The sequence below is a fragment of the Naegleria fowleri genome (genome assembly GCF_008403515.1).
Source record: "Naegleria fowleri strain ATCC 30894 chromosome Unknown tig1, whole genome shotgun sequence".
In the NCBI taxonomy this organism is placed as follows: domain Eukaryota; phylum Heterolobosea; class Eutetramitea; order Acrasida; family Naegleriidae; genus Naegleria; species Naegleria fowleri.
The window spans coordinates 159,516-176,586 of record NW_025407933.1 but is presented as its reverse complement, the minus strand read 5'-3'; the positions used below and the strand labels follow the sequence as shown (position 1 = coordinate 176,586).

General features: G+C 37.0%; 7 protein-coding genes across 7 annotated transcripts; 4 read left to right on the top strand and 3 right to left on the bottom strand.

Moving 5' to 3' along the window:
- Positions 1-163: 163 nt before the first annotated feature.
- On the top strand, positions 164-3,114 carry FDP41_000074 (uncharacterized protein; the record flags this gene model as incomplete). The annotated part of the gene is made up of 5 exons (XM_044711140.1): positions 164-314; positions 489-592; positions 659-732; positions 821-1,014; positions 1,103-3,114. The coding sequence occupies 5 exons, from the start codon at positions 164-166 to the stop codon at positions 3,112-3,114; spliced, it is 2,535 nt and encodes an 844-aa protein (XP_044569748.1).
- Positions 3,115-3,726: 612 nt separating this feature from the next.
- On the top strand, positions 3,727-5,268 carry FDP41_000073 (uncharacterized protein; the record flags this gene model as incomplete). Its single annotated transcript, XM_044711029.1, has 1 exon — positions 3,727-5,268. The coding sequence occupies one exon, from the start codon at positions 3,727-3,729 to the stop codon at positions 5,266-5,268; it is 1,542 nt and encodes a 513-aa protein (XP_044569747.1).
- A 325-nt stretch (positions 5,269-5,593) lies between these two features.
- On the top strand, positions 5,594-8,601 carry FDP41_000072 (uncharacterized protein; the record flags this gene model as incomplete). The annotated part of the gene is made up of 5 exons (XM_044710918.1): positions 5,594-5,760; positions 6,024-6,223; positions 6,448-6,671; positions 6,784-7,132; positions 7,268-8,601. The coding sequence occupies 5 exons, from the start codon at positions 5,594-5,596 to the stop codon at positions 8,599-8,601; spliced, it is 2,274 nt and encodes a 757-aa protein (XP_044569746.1).
- Positions 8,602-8,846: 245 nt separating this feature from the next.
- FDP41_000071 (uncharacterized protein) lies at positions 8,847-9,482 on the bottom strand (the record flags this gene model as incomplete). Its single annotated transcript, XM_044710807.1, has 1 exon — positions 8,847-9,482. One exon carries the CDS (start codon positions 9,480-9,482, stop codon positions 8,847-8,849), a length of 636 nt encoding a protein of 211 aa, XP_044569745.1.
- Positions 9,483-9,633: 151 nt separating this feature from the next.
- Positions 9,634-11,026, bottom strand: FDP41_000070 (Peroxin 10 (Pex10), putative; the record flags this gene model as incomplete). Its single annotated transcript, XM_044710696.1, has 2 exons — positions 9,634-10,086; positions 10,160-11,026. The coding sequence occupies 2 exons, from the start codon at positions 11,024-11,026 to the stop codon at positions 9,634-9,636; spliced, it is 1,320 nt and encodes a 439-aa protein (XP_044569744.1).
- Positions 11,027-11,090: 64 nt separating this feature from the next.
- Positions 11,091-11,831, top strand: FDP41_000069 (uncharacterized protein; the record flags this gene model as incomplete). The annotated part of the gene is made up of 1 exon (XM_044710584.1): positions 11,091-11,831. One exon carries the CDS (start codon positions 11,091-11,093, stop codon positions 11,829-11,831), a length of 741 nt encoding a protein of 246 aa, XP_044569743.1.
- A 67-nt stretch (positions 11,832-11,898) lies between these two features.
- Positions 11,899-16,877, bottom strand: FDP41_000068 (uncharacterized protein; the record flags this gene model as incomplete). The annotated part of the gene is made up of 4 exons (XM_044710473.1): positions 11,899-12,090; positions 12,196-12,747; positions 12,820-14,876; positions 14,927-16,877. The coding sequence occupies 4 exons, from the start codon at positions 16,875-16,877 to the stop codon at positions 11,899-11,901; spliced, it is 4,752 nt and encodes a 1,583-aa protein (XP_044569742.1).
- Positions 16,878-17,071: the final 194 nt, after the last annotated feature.

Here is a 17,071-nt window from a genome sequence, read left to right as displayed (position 1 = left end):
TTTCAATGTTTACCGTAGCCCTCTCTGCCTTCACCAATGATTGAGCCTAAAGATGGTTTCTTATTGTGAAATGACTTTAATGTTTGAATCTAGATAGCGATCTGTTGAATAATTCATTAAAAGCCTCACAAGATTTTTCATCACAAAAAAATTATTAGCCATCATGAGTGCCGAGTGGGTTCAGTTAGGAAAAGGCAAAAAAGGCCTTCCTGTTTACTACCGAAAGAAAGAGATCTACACCATGCAATGGGATGATGACCACATCAATCTTTCGGAATGTTTGATCGCTGCAGCAAATTTCGGAGGCCCAATTGGTAGGTACAAAATTATAATTTTCTGATGAGAAGAACAAATCATCAACACCGAATAATGGTGATACCACAACACAAATTTTTCATAATTACTGTTGGAACGTATCTACAATTATTGTTGTTGAAAAACTCTGTTGGAATTTTATGATGTACTACTATTATTACTCGTCCGAGTAGCTCTCACCCGTGATCCTAAAAAACTATTAAGATTTAAAGGAACAGATACTAAACAATATGTTTATGTGTTTGCCAGCTCCGGAAAGAGAATATCAAAGTTTGAGGTTCGTATTTGTACTATTGGACTTGATGGACCGACAACGATAATTTTCGCAACAATGATCACGTAGTGGAATGCACAATTAAACAAGTCTCTCCAATATATGGGATGGACACACGATGAATCTTTAATATGTGTAACAGAGTATGTTTTTGGATTTGATAGTAACAAATTTAAAGGATCACTACTGTTGAATTCATTTGCAAAATCACAATTCACACGTATTCATTAGAGATGCACATGTGTTTGTTTTTGATATTTTTGGTAAACAATTACTTCAGTTCGGATTTGTGGAAGAGGTGAAAAATGCTGGAATACTTAAAATCAAACATTGGGAAACTGGTGTTGCAATCCTTACAAAAGATTTCAAGATTTGGGTGGTCTCTGATTTAGATGCCCCATTTTGTGAGCAATTTGCACCCATGAGTATGTATTTTTCAACAAAATGATAACTCAGAAAATGATTCTTTATTATCATTGAAAAATTAATATTATATCACTTGACTCATATTAGATCTTTCAACTCTTGATTTTAATGACGAACAGGAAATTGGAATGTGTATATTACAACCAAGTGTTACAGTATCTGGAGATTTGGAAATAGTCATCAGTGTCCCACAGAGCCCTACTGTTTTCATTGTCACTTCTGATGAATGTCATGACGTTGGATTGGATAATGGGCCTTTTCCGAAAATATGTGCATCTCCTTCGGGAGAAGCTTTGGCAACCTTTAATGAATCAGGATCTCTCTGGGTTGTAAAATCTGATTTTACTGACAAGCATGCTGAATTTGATACGAATGGATCTTCCAATCCTCCTACACAAATTGCTTGGTGTGGAGAGGACAGTGTTTGCTTATATTGGGAACAATTGAACAATAGAGAAGGAAATGTGTCTCTCTTGCTCATGATTGGCCCCAATGGAGATTACAGCACCTTTCACTATGAAAGTCCAATTCATCTCGTAACAGAATTTGATGGTGTTAGAGTTATTACGAATGATTCGTGCGAATTTTTACAGAGAGTTCCAGAAGCCAACTTTGATATTTTCAAAATTGGCTCTCTCACTCCTTCGGCTATGCTTTACGATGCCTACATGGAATTTGAAAAGAAAAATGCTTCCTCCATTAAGAATATTCGATCCATTAAGGCCAACCTCAAGCCTGCAGTGAAGGCATGTCTTGAAGCATCAGCTAACGAGTTCAACCCTTCACTTCAAAAATCACTGCTTCGTGCTGCTTCCTATGGTAAATCATTTTGTGACGACTTTGACCACACAGAATTTGTGAATACATGTAAAATGTTAAGAGTAATGAATGCAGTCAGAGATCCCTCAATAGGTATTCCCATCACTTTGGAACAATACAAGAGATTAACTCCAAAAGTACTCATCGATCGACTGGTAAATAGAATGCAACATTTACTTGCATATAGGATTTGTACCTATCTTAAAATTAAGCCAAACAGCGTTTTAGTCCATTGGGCATGCTCAAAAGTACTTTCCAACGAAGATGACAACATCATACTAGAATCCATCGACAAGAAACTTTCAGAATGTGAAGGTATTCCATTTTCTAGCGTAGCTTCTACAGCATACAGTGTAGGCAAAAAGAACTTGGCTATTCAATTATTAGAACGAGAGGAAAGAGCGAGCGAGCAGGTCCCACTACTTTTAAACATGGGAGAAACAAAGAACGCTCTCAGAAAGGCAATCATAAGTGGTGAAACAGATTTGGTTTATCTTGTTCTTCTTCATATGAAGAAAAATATGGAAGTCTCACACTTTTTCTCAATCATCAATGAAAAAGGTTTTCGTGTTGCCCGTAATCTGCTTGTAACATATTGCAAGGAACAAGACATTGATTTCCTCAAAGTTTTCTTCCATGCATTAGACAAACAAGAAGAAGCAGCAGCCATGAATGTTTTGGAATCTTTTGCCTATGAAGATGAGCCGCAAGCTCATAAAAAGATTCTGAATCAAGCCAAAGAACTCTACAATAAGAAGAAAGACTACCAATTAGACAGTAAGCTTTGTGAGGAACAAATCAAACTATTGCAAATGCAAAGAGATTTCGATAAGAACCAACCTTCTCCTGTATTTGTCGGTCTTTCTGTGAGCGACACTATTTACCATTGTTTACTAACAGGAAATAAGCAATCAAAGAGGGTCAAAAAGGAATTCCAAGTGTCAGACAAAAAATATTGGTGGATTAAGATTGCGGCCCTATCCAAGTTAGGAAAGTGGAACAAACTTGAAAAGTTTTCAAAGAAAAAATCACCTGTTGGTTATCGACCTTTTGTGGAGGCATGTTTGCAGCAGAAAAACACTGTTGAAGCATTGAAATATATTCCCAGAGTGAGTGACACTTGGGAGAGGGTTGAACTCTATGTAGAACTGCAGTGTTTCAAAGAGGCGATTGAAACAGCATTTGCTCAAAAAGATCCAGACATGCTTCGATGGATTAGAACCAAAACACAACATTCTCAAACGAAAGCTACCATTGATGACTTGTTGTCCAAACTTTAGTTGTCTTTGTGGTATAGATTCAAATCATTCAATTAAATTGTACATGCTTCTGATTCTGTTTGTATTACGTGAAAAGAACTACTTACTTTCGGAGAGGACGTCACATACACAGTTTACACAAGAATGAACCAACTCGTTTAACACTCCATCTCTCAATTAAGGCCTTTCAAAAACCAAAACTTCTCTATTCGACCGACTCTTCTGAGAATTGTAAAAGTAGAGAGAGGCGATGAAGGTGGAATTACATGACCCTTGTAAGCATCTACTTCAGAGGATGATGCATGAGGCCACTTTGGAGGAGTCATCGTTTAAAAGAAAGGGAAACTGAGAACAAGAGAGACTTTATTTTTTTCAAAAAGAGAGAACTGAAGTCGAATAAGTGGACCTTTTCCTCTATAAAGCCGTGAGTCGATGAATCTTGAGCTACACATCATGAAAACCTCTTTCGTTGCACAAAAGAAACTCTTTGTGGTTCCACTCATTCAATTTTTTTAAATTGTAAAATTTGAAAAAAAAATATTTCTTGTTGTTGGGCAAGACTTCATCATTATCCAATTAGGCAGTCTCCGCCAGCAGCAAACATTATTCCCTTTTTCTCAAATCATCATCATCATGTATAAGAAACTAATTACAGCTTCAACGAAACCATTTTCATTGGTTTCCTCCTTCCCAACATCATTACAAACTCACATCAGCAAGGCCAACCCACTTGTTGCCATCTCAGCAGCCTCATCGTCATCACAACAACGGAATAAAAAGTCTTCCAAAGAACAAAAATCAAAAGATGCAAAGTGGATGAGACAAGCAGGTGTTTTCAAATACAAGAAACCCAAGTATCAAATGAAAAAAGCAGACACGGATGACATTCCTATTTTCAGGTTGTTCGACGAGGCAAAAGCAACCATAAGAGAAGAAGACCAATGGGACGCTGTGCTCTACAACAACGAACAGATTCCAAAAGAAGGAGAAACAGAATTAAGACCTATTACCGAAAACTCGTTCTACAAATTAATTAACAAATATACACGAGAGGAACTCGAAAATATGAGCATCGGTGAGATGGATAGAGAGCTGGATGACCCTAATTGGGATGCCTTTGAATATCATCTTTCTCTTAGCCAAAACCAAAAGGATGACATTGCTTTTCAACTTGCAAATGAATTATTACCGGGATTGATGCAAACACCAAGAGAAATTTTACTTCCTCACGTCTCCGATTTGGAACCACATTTTGAAAATGATTTCTCAAAATTACCTAAAAATCATAGTGACAGAAAGGTCATTGAAGGAAGACTGGTTACAGATGAATATTTAAAACAAGTTCATGAACATTATGGAAAGCCAGGTGAATCTCCAGAGGAAACATTTGCTGCATTGCGTTTATATGAGGAGGCTCTTTCCTATGAAAAGAATGAGTATGAACAAGAAAAAGAGTTAGCAGAGAAGGTGAGACAAGAACAAAACAAAATTAAGCACGTTAAAAGAGATGATTTGGACCGAATGTTTGAACTTCACAAAAAAGATCCAGCATACTGGACAGGTGAACGATTGGCTCTTGAATTTGGTATTACTCGCGAGCAAGCATGGTGTTCACTTCTTTTGAGAGAATGGGATGAGGCTGAGCGAACTGGAAAGCCATTCAGTTTTGACAAGGCAAAAATTATTTTCAGTGAGGATATTAGAAGGTCAGACAAAGAAGACAGAGATAGAAAGAAAGGTCAAGCAACACCAAAGATATTAACCCATCAAATTACTGAAGAAGAAGCATACAAGCGATTTTTAGAAGAATCATCTAAACCCATGAACACAGCATCAGATGACAATTTACCAGATTATGTCAAATATCCATTCCAAGAGTATGTCATTGGTGAACAGGAAAGCAAAAAAGTTGAAGTTATTGAAAAAGAAGTTGAAAATAAGACTGGTTTTGGATCTGATGTTTCAAGATACAAGTTATATGTGGCTGAAATGAAGAAGAAGTTTGATGACGAAAGAGCCAGAAGATTCATGGTTTCTGAGGAAGATGGTACACTTAGAACCATGTCTGAGTCTGAACTTGCTTTCATGCATCGTCATAAGACCTTCCCTAAGACCAGAGAAGGACTTGGAGGAAAGCAAAAGAGAAAGAATCTCAGAAGAAAGAGAGAATTTTAAGTTCAATGACTAGTATTGTCATCATCTCATCCACAAATGATCATTTGCATCCATCTATCCACGTAAATTGATTGGATCTCTTTGATAACATGTCATCTCAATAAATAAGAAAATATTATTCTATCATTGCAATGGTGGTGGTGGTTTTCGTCAAGCTTTTCTCAGAGACAGACACACACTTCCGAGATGTAATCATCAAAGCCTTTTTCAATGTGGGTGAGTCAACTCATCCTTTCGAACTGGCAAGTCTTTCGAAGAAGGCTTTGAAAGATAAAAAAAGAACGTTTCCTTCTTTTTGCGTCGTGTGGTACCTTCAGTTTCGGAAATGTTGTCTTCTTGGAACACATCATCAGCTTCTACAACCAACATTGGCCACCCTTCAAAAGATGTTGAAATGGGTGAAAGAAGATTTAATGGAGAAGAACAATTTAAACAATTACTCTCCATTGGAATTTTCAATAACAGAACCTTACTCAAATTGATGGTTCATGCGTATGTTATTGCAATACAACAACTATTTATTAATATTGTAATAATAATTGAACGATAATAACATTTGAAAATATAACATGTCGTCTTACGAATGACAAAAACAACAAATTCCGAACATTGTTGTTGATCAATTTAATATCCGATCAACCCACACCAATCCATACTGTGTTCTAAATCATTTATCACTATTATTGCATATTATCAATACAACAAATTCATTGTCTGACATGATAATTTTACTACATTTTGAATTCATCATTTAGTTACTTTTATCAATTGACTCAAGGCTGTGGATTGGAACATTGTAAAAATCCACATTGCAAACGAAATACTTCCGTGAATGAAACAGAAGCAGCCAAACAAGCCATTGAATTTGCAAAGAAAGCCTTCGATAAGACAAATCCACAATTCTTTATATGTGATATTGTCAATCCAATTCTACCTAATTTCTCACCTACTTTAGGTTTGTAGTTTCTATTGATTTTAGTGTCATGTATTAACGAGTTGTATCTACAATTATGGTTGCGAACCATATTGCTCATGATGCAAATGTGTGATTGTAACCAAACATTATATATTTCATCAAAATTATTTGTTGAATTTGGAAAATATTTGGACATTTCGGAACATGCTTTGATCATGGCGATCATGACAAATTATGAATGTGTGTGCATCATTAAAATCTAGATTTATGTGTGCAAGAGGAATGCTTGCAAAGAATTCTTGAAGACAATGCTAAGAGCGGTGACTATGCAGTTTTTATGGACATTATTAAGAGAGTTTTCAGTAGTGACAGCTCCTTATCTTACAGTTTTCAATCCCGTGATGCTCTCTACAGGAAACCCACTAAAGAAAAGAATCAAATTGACAATAGTTCAGTAGAAAGAGTGTACAAAGTCATTCTAGGCACTGTAAGTGTATATTTTTGCATTTTTAAATCAATATTCAATTTTGTTTATTGTTGATAAATAATGATAACACTAATACTTGATGCTCGTTTGGACCTTTCACTTTCTCTTGTAGAAGAACGACTCTGTCATTAATTGTCTCACTCATGCCATCGAAGAACTTGGAAAGAGATTCAACAGTCATGTCGATCGAGTTCAAAATGTGAAATTCGTAGTGGTTGTCTTACAGTGTCCATTATTAATGGAACCATCTTCGCACAGATCTCTCCTACTTTTAATGCAGGGTATTTTAAAACTGTCTTCAAATCTTCTCAAACAATTGAAAGAAGTATTGTCGTACACGCCAAAAGAATATCTTTCCTCATTTGTTAGTATTTTCCAACAATTCATCACAGTGCAATTGTACTCAAGAGGATACATTGATGAAGGAATTGCCTACGCGACAAGATTGTTGGGAATTATCAGTAAGTATTTTTGTGTGATTGTAGTTTTTGTGAGCGACACAATAATAACGAACGTTCATGCTTCAATACTTATTTCTCGACCAATGGTCATTACTTTATTCAATACTTATTGTAATACTTTGAACTTGTTCATAGACGCTGCCAATGAAAAGAAACCATTCGATGACAAGGTCGATTACAGAGAATTCTATAATGATGCCGTCAATAATATTGTCGATATTAAGGAGGACTACATTCGTTGGACGAAAGCTCAGAGTACACCCAATCATGGCTTTGAATATTTCAATTTTTGTGAATTTCCATACATTTTAGATCCAAACTTTAAGAGCAAAATCTTACAATTGGATGCAGAAATTCAACAAAACAAAGAATTGAGAAATGCCTTCATTTCTTCTCTTTTCAGACAACCAACTTCTCTCTTCTGCGTCTTGAAAGTAGATCGACATAATTTACTACAAACAGCTCTCAATGAAATTATGAACCGAGCCGATGATTTAAAAAAACAACTTCGTGTGAAATTTATTGGTGAAGAAGGTATCGATGAAGGAGGTGTACGAAAGGAATTTTTCCAATTGATCGTGAAACAAATTTTTGATGTCAATTATGGAATGTTTGAATACGATGAAAAAAATAGAACGTTTTGGTTTAATTCACATTCGTTTGAATCAGGAGATGACTTCAAATTGATTGGTATTGTCATTGGATTGGCCATTTATAATAGTATTATTTTGGACATTCATTTCCCACTTGTAGTTTACAAAAAGATGTTGGGTTTGAAACCAAATTTGGAGGATTTGAAAGAAACATTCCCAGAATTAGGAAAAGGACTTCAACAATTGTTGGATTTTGAAGGAGATGTTGAAGATGTATTTTGTAGAACCTTTCAGGTGGAGACTGAGGTTTTTGGACATGTGGAGACTCACGATTTGAAACCTAATGGTGGAAATATTCCAGTGACGAATGAAAATAGAGAGGAATATGTGAAACTGTTTGTTGAATGGAAACTTGAAAAATCCATTGAGAGACAATTTAGAGCATTTATTGAAGGATTCAAAATGGTGTGTAGTGATCAGACCATTCTCGATTTGTTCAGAGCAGAGGAAATTGAATTACTCATTTGTGGAAGTCCTGTCTTGGATTTTGAAGCTCTCGAACGTACCACTAAATATGCAGATGGATATGATCGAGATGATCCTCTCATTAGAGACTTTTGGGACATTGTTCATCATTTCAGTGAGGAAGAGAAGAAGAAATTCTTAATGTTCTGTACAGGAAGTGACCGTGTGCCAATCAAAGGTTTAGGTGAATTGGGATTTGTCATTGTTCGAAATGGCGACGATGATAAACGCTTACCAACTGCTCACACCTGCTTCAATCACTTGCTCTTACCGAGGTATTCGAGTAAGGAGGTTATGCGAGAACGTTTACTGACAGCCATCAACAATTGCATGGGCTTTGGCTTGCAATAATTTTTTACATCATTCATTTCTTCCTTACATTCAAACGTGTGTGTTCATTCCGAATGAAAGAAATTTTCTTAGTGGTATAATGGAATCTCTGTAACAACAATAAAATTGCATCATTCCAAATTTGAAGAAGAATTGGGACTATTGATATTAGTATTGATTAGCATTCATTCCTACGAATTTATTCCGATAGTGATTGGCTGTCCTGTGATGAGCATGCTCGTTCGTTTCAAGAGGGACATGAGGCATTATTGTTGTTGTGGTTGCTCAGATGATGATTCTTGTGGAACGCTGAACGCATTCTCGTTCAACTTTCTCAGCTTTTTTCCTTGATGTTTATCAATGAATAATTTAACATTTTCGGGAACTTCATAAGTTTGTGGTGGTCTCTCCTTTTCAACTTTTACAATAAACCATTCAACAAGATCCCTCACTTTAAGAATTTTAGGTAAATCTGTATTTGGAATTTCTCTTCCGAAACGTGCCATTGCTGCTTTGAAAACTTTAAATCTCAAATTGTGTTCACCCAGTGCAAAGTTGTAAATATCATGTGGAGTATAGCCATCTTCTTGAGTTATTTTAGTAACAATCTTTTCCAATTCAGTCATGAAAAGTTGTTTCAATTCATTTCTGTTTTTGTTGAACAAATCAGGTGTAATGATGCCTTTCACTTCAGAGTCTCCGGTTTCTTCTCTAGTCATGTTGTTGTTTGTAGAGAAAAATCTCATACCAGTCTGATAGTTTGATGAAGAGAGGGAAGAAGCCTTGTGAGTGGCCACCACGGAACATGATTTTACGCAAGAGGATGATGATGGGAGAAGAGAGCAAGTGCTCTTTCTGCAGGCGGCAAGAGAGAAACGAAGTATTCTGGAAGAGGTAAACATTTTTTTTCAATTTTTTTTAAAAATTTTAAATTCATTTCTTGTCATTTCATTACAACTTTCAAGAAGAAATGAAAAGGAAATTCATGAGTCAACACGAACAGACCATTTGTTTGAACATCTACTCGAAGGAGATTTCACTCCATGGAATATTCTATTCTCTGACCAAATACGTGTCATAGCAATAGAGTCGTGAGAGTGATTGAGGAGTGACAGCTTGTCGGCAAATTGGGCATTTAGGTTCCTTACTATTCACCACACATTCTGTAATGCAATCCCAGCAATATAAATGTCCACATGGAGTGGCTGTTGTTTTCACTCGTCTCTCCAAACAAAGTGAGCATTTAAATTCTGTGTCTGTTCTTCCTTCCAGATTCTTCTCTGTGTAGACAACCCCATTGAGAATAACTTGATGAGGTTTGTTACCTTCCGAGGATGATTTGACGTCGTTTTTTGATTGTTTGTTCTTTCGATTGATCAAGCATTGTGAGATGAGGGATTTGATAAAGAGTGCCGCAGATATGACTTGTTGCAACATGATGAGAAGTGAGAGAATGATAAAGTTGGGTCTACTATAAGAGTCACCATCTGACCTGCCCGTATAAATCTGTGTGAGTGTTTTTGAGAAAATTACATGTACAATCGCAAGGATAAGAAAAGACTTGTCCTCAAGTACTTACATATCGAATTCCAGCAATTCTTTTCGAAAGTTGAAGATATTTTCCATTCACGTAGAAAGCTGCTAAATTAAATCGAAGTAAGAATTGCACAAATTCTTTCAAAATTGAAATATAATATCTCACATCACTCGAAATGTTGGTGGTTGAATGTGTTAAATAATGTGTAAGCCAGTGAGATAATCCTCTATCAAACAAATAAGGAACTATTAATTCATATAGTACAAACATCAAACGGCTCTGCAAGGATGATTTAACAATGTACAAGGTTTTTGCGTTTTGTGCACCCAATTTAGACGATTTTGAGGGGAGTAAATTATTTTTCAATTTTTCTTTGAGTTGCACCTGCAATAAATCACAATATTCTTCTCCGAGAGTTGGTTGTTCTGTACAGGTAGTAGTTGCATAGTAAATTAAATTTCCGAGTAGTTGAATCTCTTTTTCAAATCGTATGGTGAATCTTTGTCCAAAATACCACGAGGATAAATCTTTTAAATTATTAAATATTACATGGTTGGTATAAAAGTCATCTTTTTGTAAAGACCTCACAATGTCAGGTTGTCCAGAAAATGGAAAACCAAAGGTTAAAATCCGAGTGGTCCTTCTTTCTGGTGTAGTAGTGGTGGATGAAGTAGATGATGATTGAATCGTAGGATTATTCAAACTCCGAGAGCGATGATTGCTGCTCAAATTTGAGGCTTCTCTTTTAGTTTGTTTTTTAAACTCCATTTTACTAGTTCTTTTCAGAGGTGATGAAGTATTGTTTCTATCATGATTATCCCGGTTTCTTGAACTCGGAGGAAGAGAGGAGGCAGCATCACCTTGATGATGATGGAGCGTTCTGGTGATGCTTGGACTTGTCTCATTCATTTTTATGATCACACAAACTGAATCTTATATTCATCCATGATTCGGTTTGTTTATGAAAAAAAATATGAATGCGTCCAGAAGGAATGACCACAACCTCCAATCTTCATCATCATCCTCTTCCAACAAGTCATTGCCGACTTCTCAACAACATGAAGCGATGAATAATCGTGAAGAGAAGGAACCAACAAGTAGTAGTGCAACATTACCTTCAGAACATGCAGAAGAAGAACCTATTGTTGATGATTCTCCGATCAAGTTTTATGATAGTCTCTTTTATGATGATGTCGAGTCAAGATTGTGGGAAAACGACTCGTCCTATCTGGTTGCTGTTTCTCCTAAAATATTTGAAAATAATAGAATTCGTTTGAAGGTCATTCTTGGTTATCGAGTGCAATCTGTAGTTCATGCTTTACCTTCACCCGTGGAGAGTGATGCAGCGGCTGTTTCCGGTCATTTACTTCCCTATGATCGATATAATAGGAGGAGACTTTATCAATCGTATTATACTCGAGAACGATTAAGAAACATGTCACCAGAAGAATTTAATCAATTACCAGAACATCAACAACGAAGAATTCTAAAAGAAAGATTTCAAGCAAGAAGATTAGAACAACGAAGAGGTTTGAAGGATTCATTGGTGGAAAATGATCGATATGGAAATTATTTAGGAGGTGGAGGTTCTTTTTACTCTTGGAATAATTTCATGTATTGGGCGAGCAGAAATTTGGAACAACTTGGATGGAAGAGCTTATTGGGAGTGGTTGCTTTTGTTTTTGGATTATATCGAGCAACAACCGCACGATGAATGGTAGTTGTTCTGAATGAATGATGTAATGATTTTAACTCGTCCAAGTGAAGAAAAAGACTCAATTTTAATTCAATGGAATATTAGTGATAGCGTTCACGACATTCTCAACCTCAATAGTATTTCTATCTGTCATTGGAAGCCATCTGGCCCAGAATCCTTTCTTTTTGAGCTTCTTTTGTACCTTCCTTCTCTCCTTATCTTCTTTCATGGCTTCCTTTATGAACATTTCTGGTTGTGACACATACGATTGCCATAACTAGTAGTGATGGAAATTTTTACACCGAACAGACATGATTCATTTTGAAAAGTTAGAAAATGGTATAGGTCAAAAAAAGAATCAACAAAAAATTGAAGTACTTACTTCAACAATTAATTCACCAATTGCCATTATACCTAATGCACCACCGACATCTGTGAAGAATGCAAAGAATGTATAATCAGAGGCCATCACAACTTGATGGCTTTGGGCAAGATCAAACTGGATAACATAATTCAAAATACACTTGTTTCTATTCACGTAATCGAGAGAGGATTTAGAGACAGATGTAGACTGCACAAAAACTTGAACATTTGTGATATCAGAATTTCCGAACACCCCTTTCGAGTAGACTGTAGTGATCTTTAACGTCGCAAAGAGATTATACTGAATTCCAGGAGTGAGAGCAAGCTTGTTATTTGGAGATCCCTTTTCAAGCGCAGAGAAATCCCATCTAACATTTAAATTCCTAAATATTGATTTTCCAAACGCCTCTACATCTTTCCTAGTTGGTGACTTTACTTGTCTCCATGTGCCGCTCTCGTCAACAATGTCAATACCATAATTGACCATTAGATTTTGAGAGTTATTAAGGACATCTTCGACAAAAAATGGAGACAAGTCAATCGTTGCATCCATATCTAACATTGGATCATTCTAATCAAAGTTACATTTCAACAATTGCAATATATATGAATATTTAGCATTGATTTCTAAGTATATACTTACAGCAGGGAGGAATGGATCTTTGGATTTGCCAATGAAATTCAACTTTCCATTGAAATAGAGTTTCTCTGAGAATTGTGTCGTATCACCCTTGCTTGGAGAGCTGCCTGAAAAAGCGGCATCCACTGAATTCGAATATTCATCATGTTGGAAATAGAACACATGTTTGAAATTGTACTCGTACTCGGGCCTGTTGGCGCCTCCTGTGGTAGCATCGACGGCATTCGTTGCACTTACATTCTTCCACTTGTTATTCAACTGAATGACATGATTGTATGTGAGAGAGTAGGTTGGTGGCATTTCCTTGATGCAATTATTGTTGTATTGGTTCTTGGGGCTCTTACTAACATTGATGCAGTTCTTCTCAACCATGGAGTCCGTCCAAACTTGAAGAGAGCAATTTTTAACTTGATATCCACGTGCTGGATGAATGGAAAATGCACTCCAGACAGGATCTTGACTGTTCAAAATGGTTAATGTCTCATAGGGATATTCACGAGGACATAAATTAAGTGTTGAAGATGGAACAGATGCCTTCTCTTGATCATCATTGTAATCAACATTAGGGAACTTCTTCTTTTCAGGAATAATGTACATGGAGTATTCCACATTGATCGAGTCAGGTGTGGGAATTCCTTGAGCGTAACTCTCTGACGGCATGTAAGGTTTTCTATCGTAGGAAGAAGACAACGAAAGTGGAATCAGTACCGTTCCAATGGTCATTTCTGAGATACACTCCACCAATGAGCTTACATCAAAATCCGGTGAAACTGGTGCGTTCAACAAGAGATTGTAGGTCCGTGGAAGCTTACTGACCACTACCAAATCGTCCACCTCTACATGCTGCACATAACTGTATTCATTCACACCAGGTCGAATGAGAATTTTTGGTCGTTGAACCTGTAGAGGGTTTTGTTTGTACAATTGCACCATTTTGACAATATCCGTTCCTGATAAATCGTCACCAAGTGGAAATTGTTGAACAGTGATGTTGGTTCGAGTATGGTCATTAAAACTCTTGAGCTCAAATGCTAATCCAACGGAGAAGGAAGGAGGAGCACGAAGTTGTAAAACCTGGAAAGAATTCAACTGGGTGACACCTTGCACATCCAACATGACGGGCTGTTTTGTATAAGTGTCATAAATTCCGTCAGAGTAAGAGGTTCCAGCGTAGAATTGAACTTTGAAAGAGCCCGTACTTGGAAACTTTCCAATGAAATCCAAGGTGTTGCTTGGATCATTCGTGTGGAGTGATTGGGCCTCCACTAAAATCACAGAAGAGTATGGTGACACAGATGAGACAATAAGTCCAAATCCTGCCATTTCTTTGAATTTCAAGTCTTCATTGGTCAAACACAACGTTTGAATGTCATACTGGGATTGTCCAACAAGATCACCGTCTGGAGTGAGAGTTTTTGTCGTTCTCCTTGTGGATCCAACCTTAGTCAAGTAGAGAGTTTGCACGTACTGATCATAGCTATTATCACCCACAGAAACATCATAATAAGTACCATCGTCTGGAATCTGAGGAAACATGGGATGGCCCACTTTCACTCGTACAGGAACGTACACACAGTTGGGAGAAAGGTTTTCCGGTGGATTTGTCCAATTACCAATATAACCTGTTGAGGTAAGAATGTCTGAAAAGAAGTCTCTTCCGAAAATATATCCCACTGGTGATGCTTGACAAATGAATTTGTTGTGTTGGTAAGACAGATATGCTTTCTCATCATAGAAAGTGTCACCCATGCATTGAGTACAAATGGATGATCCTCCGGCATTATCAAAGTCGGTGTCAGATCCAAAAAATCCAATGACTTGCTTTTCTCCCAAATAAGAAGCTTTTGTATAGCAAGGCTTGGATGAACGCAAGTATGGAGCAGAAACGCATATGCCAGCACTTGAACAAAACTGGCCCTTTGCTGCACACGATGTTTGTTGGAACTTGTTCACAAAATTCGAACTGCTAAATAGTGTAGGAAGAAGATTGTTGCAATCAATGTCACGAGCTATTACAGTAGCATTCACAAAACCACACTCACAGTCACAAAATCCGTCACCTTTAGATGTTCAAATTAGAATCCTGTCATGATCAAGAACAACAACATACCATATTTTTGAGGAGAACATTTCCAAAATCCTTTCGCCATCCAATCAGGAGGCAATGTAGCAGGGGTGGAAACTGACTGATAATTGATAACATTATTGATGAAGGTATCACCTTGTGATTCCAACTTTTTAAAGTCTTTGGAACCTTTTCTTTCAACAGTGAACTTGACATAGATAAATGGGAAAGTTCTATTTGTTGGCATTTCATAAGAATTCACTCGGACAATTTCTGACAACCCAGTAACCCCTAGTACGATCAATTTGAATTGACTTGCAATTGGAGAAAAAGTATTTGGCACAAGAGCATAAAACGTTGTGGCTGTGTCATTCACAAGGTCAGCCAAAATTCTGACTTCGTAAGGAAATACCCAATCTCTAAGATTTTTTGGTGGAGAGCTGTAGATTGTGGAAACGTCACTAATCGCATCCTCATACTCGTCACATTGAATTGTATTTTCAGTGTGAACAAAATTATTAACATAACTGATGAGGAATGCCCACTCCAAGAACGAAGACGTCTTCATGCCTTTCTGTACGAATAATTTGGAAATATCAATAGGCAAGCCATTAATCGATTTCTTGGAAAGAAAATTATACAATTTGCCAGATCCAAATTCTTGAGTGAGGTAAAATAGATTGTAATTAATACCTTCACTGGAAATTTCACTAGTAGTACCACTGCCCAAGTAACGCGTAACAGGAATTTGCCATGTACTATTACTAGTTGTAAAGTATGTTTCTGCATGGGATTGGTATTCCTTCTTGATGTAAGTCTTCAAGTCAGGTCCAGTCTCTTGAATCAAATTCAAAATTCCACCATTGATGAGACCAACTTGCATTTGACATGGTTTGATATGACTCATATCGTCTATAAATCTCAGGAACAAATGCACAGTATGGTTGTAGAAGGTTGAATCTGCCGAGTCGTAAACACCATTTAAAAGATAGAGAATCTTTAAGGGATCGCTCACTCTCGCAGACATGACCGACAAGCTCTTTTGCTCGGTCGTGAATAGTGTTTGAGAATAATTTGCCGCCCTTTCAACATCTACAGATGTAAAAGGAGGAGTCAAAGAGGATTCAAAACTTCCAAGCTTCAGAGTGGCTTTTCCGTGCATCGCTTTTGTGATCGGTACAACATCATTGACTTCGCTCTTGAGCCGCCGTGAAGAAAAGGGTTTTTCATAACCAAAGTTGTCATAAATGTCAACACGTTGCAAAGAGGGACCATATTCTTTTCCTTCGTAGAATGTTATATTCTTTCGAATGGTCATTTGTAGAGTTGGCACATCCATATATTTGACATTTGATGATTTTACATAATTGAGAGCGACAACATTTCCGGTCGTTTGACTTCTATTATCGATGATCAACAAGTACAACTTGTAGGCAATTAATATGAGAACACAAATTCTCATAATGGTGGTCAATAAGGCTCCAACAAATGTTTTTTTACGTATTCCAGGACCATCGACACTCTCGCCGATGGCATCAAGCATATTGATCGCCTTATCCAAGCATGCTTTTGCCTTTTTCTTAAACTTTTTTTTCTTTTTCCCGTTATTCTCGTCCAAAACATCACTTTTAGAGTCGTCGTCCTCACTTGCATTTGACGATTTGAATGATTCTCCTGTATGTTGTTGGTTTTTTTCCTTTTTATGAGCCCAAGTTTCTGCTTTGAGATCATTGTTTGCTGATTGGTCCATTTCAACAAAGGTTACGGTGGTGGTTGTGGTGGTTGTCGTTGTAGAATTTGCAACTGGATAGGGAGGTGGTAAGAGCGATGTAGAATGTTGTTGATGTGGTGGATGGGATGGAAACTCTCCTCCTGATGTGAGGTTGTCAATATTCGGAGATGATGATGAAGACATGAGGTGATAGGTTGGTGTTGTGGTTTCAGTAAGATGGATATCTTGAGAAGATGGTGATGAAGATGACGCTAGAATGGTCATCCAATAGATTATGTTTGGATTAAAAACAATTCAATTGGATGAAATCTTTGGCGGGGTTACTGGAGAGGCCAAACCACGATTCTGCAGAAACTGATCTTACTCGGATTTTTTTCTGTCCTTTTGATGAACTTGTAAAATTTGAAGCGCGAAAAAATTGTGGCTGATTTGACATCACTTGGATTACTGAAAAAAAG